The sequence below is a fragment of the Meleagris gallopavo genome, chromosome 15 (assembly GCF_000146605.3).
Source record: "Meleagris gallopavo isolate NT-WF06-2002-E0010 breed Aviagen turkey brand Nicholas breeding stock chromosome 15, Turkey_5.1, whole genome shotgun sequence".
Classification (NCBI taxonomy): domain Eukaryota; kingdom Metazoa; phylum Chordata; class Aves; order Galliformes; family Phasianidae; genus Meleagris; species Meleagris gallopavo.
The window spans coordinates 9,387,705-9,388,640 of NC_015025.2; the positions used below are offsets into that span (position 1 = coordinate 9,387,705).

Consider the following 936-nt stretch of genomic DNA (forward strand, 5'->3'; position numbering starts at 1 on the left):
GTCGGACCTGTCGAAGCCGCCGTGCTACGAAGAGGCGCTGCTGATGGCCGAGCCCCCCCCACCCTACAGCGAGGTGCTGATGGACACGCGTGGGCTCTATCGCAAGATCAATGCGCCCTTCCTGAGCCACGAGCGGCTGGAGAAGCAGGAGCAGCCCCCCAGCTATAAACCCCTCTTCCTGGACACCGACTACGGCTCTGCGCTGCACCTGCCCCGCTCAGCCAGCCCCGGGCCAGCCTGCCCGGACCTCTACCTGCAGGCAGAGTGCTCCCCGCGCATGTTCCCCAGCTGGACGGACTCAGAGCTCAGCAGCAGGGACACCTTCGAGCCGGGGCCGTGGCACCTCCCGGTTTCCATGCCCCTGTTCGGCAGGACTACGGCTGTCTAAGGGAGGGGCCGCAGCCACCCAAGGGTTCCCCTCCGGAATGGGGGCACTCAGCTGCCCTCTGTGGGTACCCCATCCCCGGCGCGGGCCATCGCCGCCAGCGCGGAAGGGGCTGGTTCCCCCTCTCGCCCCCACCTGTCATCCCCTGCTGGCACCCCCGCAGCCAGGGGGGCTTGGAGCCGGGCTCGGACTCTGCTCTGTTTCTTATTTTGTTTGTTACGGTTTGAGAATAAAAGTTTGTGGATCCAGCTCGCCTCGGATCCATCGCCACACCGGGCAGAACGGGACCCCCCACACACTCCCTGCCTCCCGGCCCCCCTTCCCCCTGGCAGGCAGCAGCCCCTATGGGAGTCGCTTTATTTATTAACATACATCAGCACGCCGCCGTTACAGAACTTGTGCTTTCCAAAAAACAGTTATACTGTATGGGAGGGGAGGGCCAAGCGATGGGTGAAGCAGGGAGAGGGAAATGGGGACGGGGCAAGCCCTGCACTGGGGGCTCCTGGCGAGGAGGGGGCCCCCATCCCTGCAGTGCTTTGGGGTGGGGGCAC

General features: G+C 65.2%; 1 protein-coding gene across 1 annotated transcript in view; it reads left to right on the top strand.

Moving 5' to 3' along the window:
• The window catches only part of PRR7 (proline rich 7, synaptic), a 5,694-nt gene extending 5,061 nt beyond the window's left edge, over positions 1-633 (top strand). Inside the window, exon 3 of the mRNA XM_019620308.2 lies at positions 1-633. Within this exon, the coding sequence (XP_019475853.1) occupies positions 1-388 (388 nt within the window). The 3' untranslated portion in view covers positions 389-633.
• The last annotated feature ends 303 nt before the right edge of the window (positions 634-936 follow it).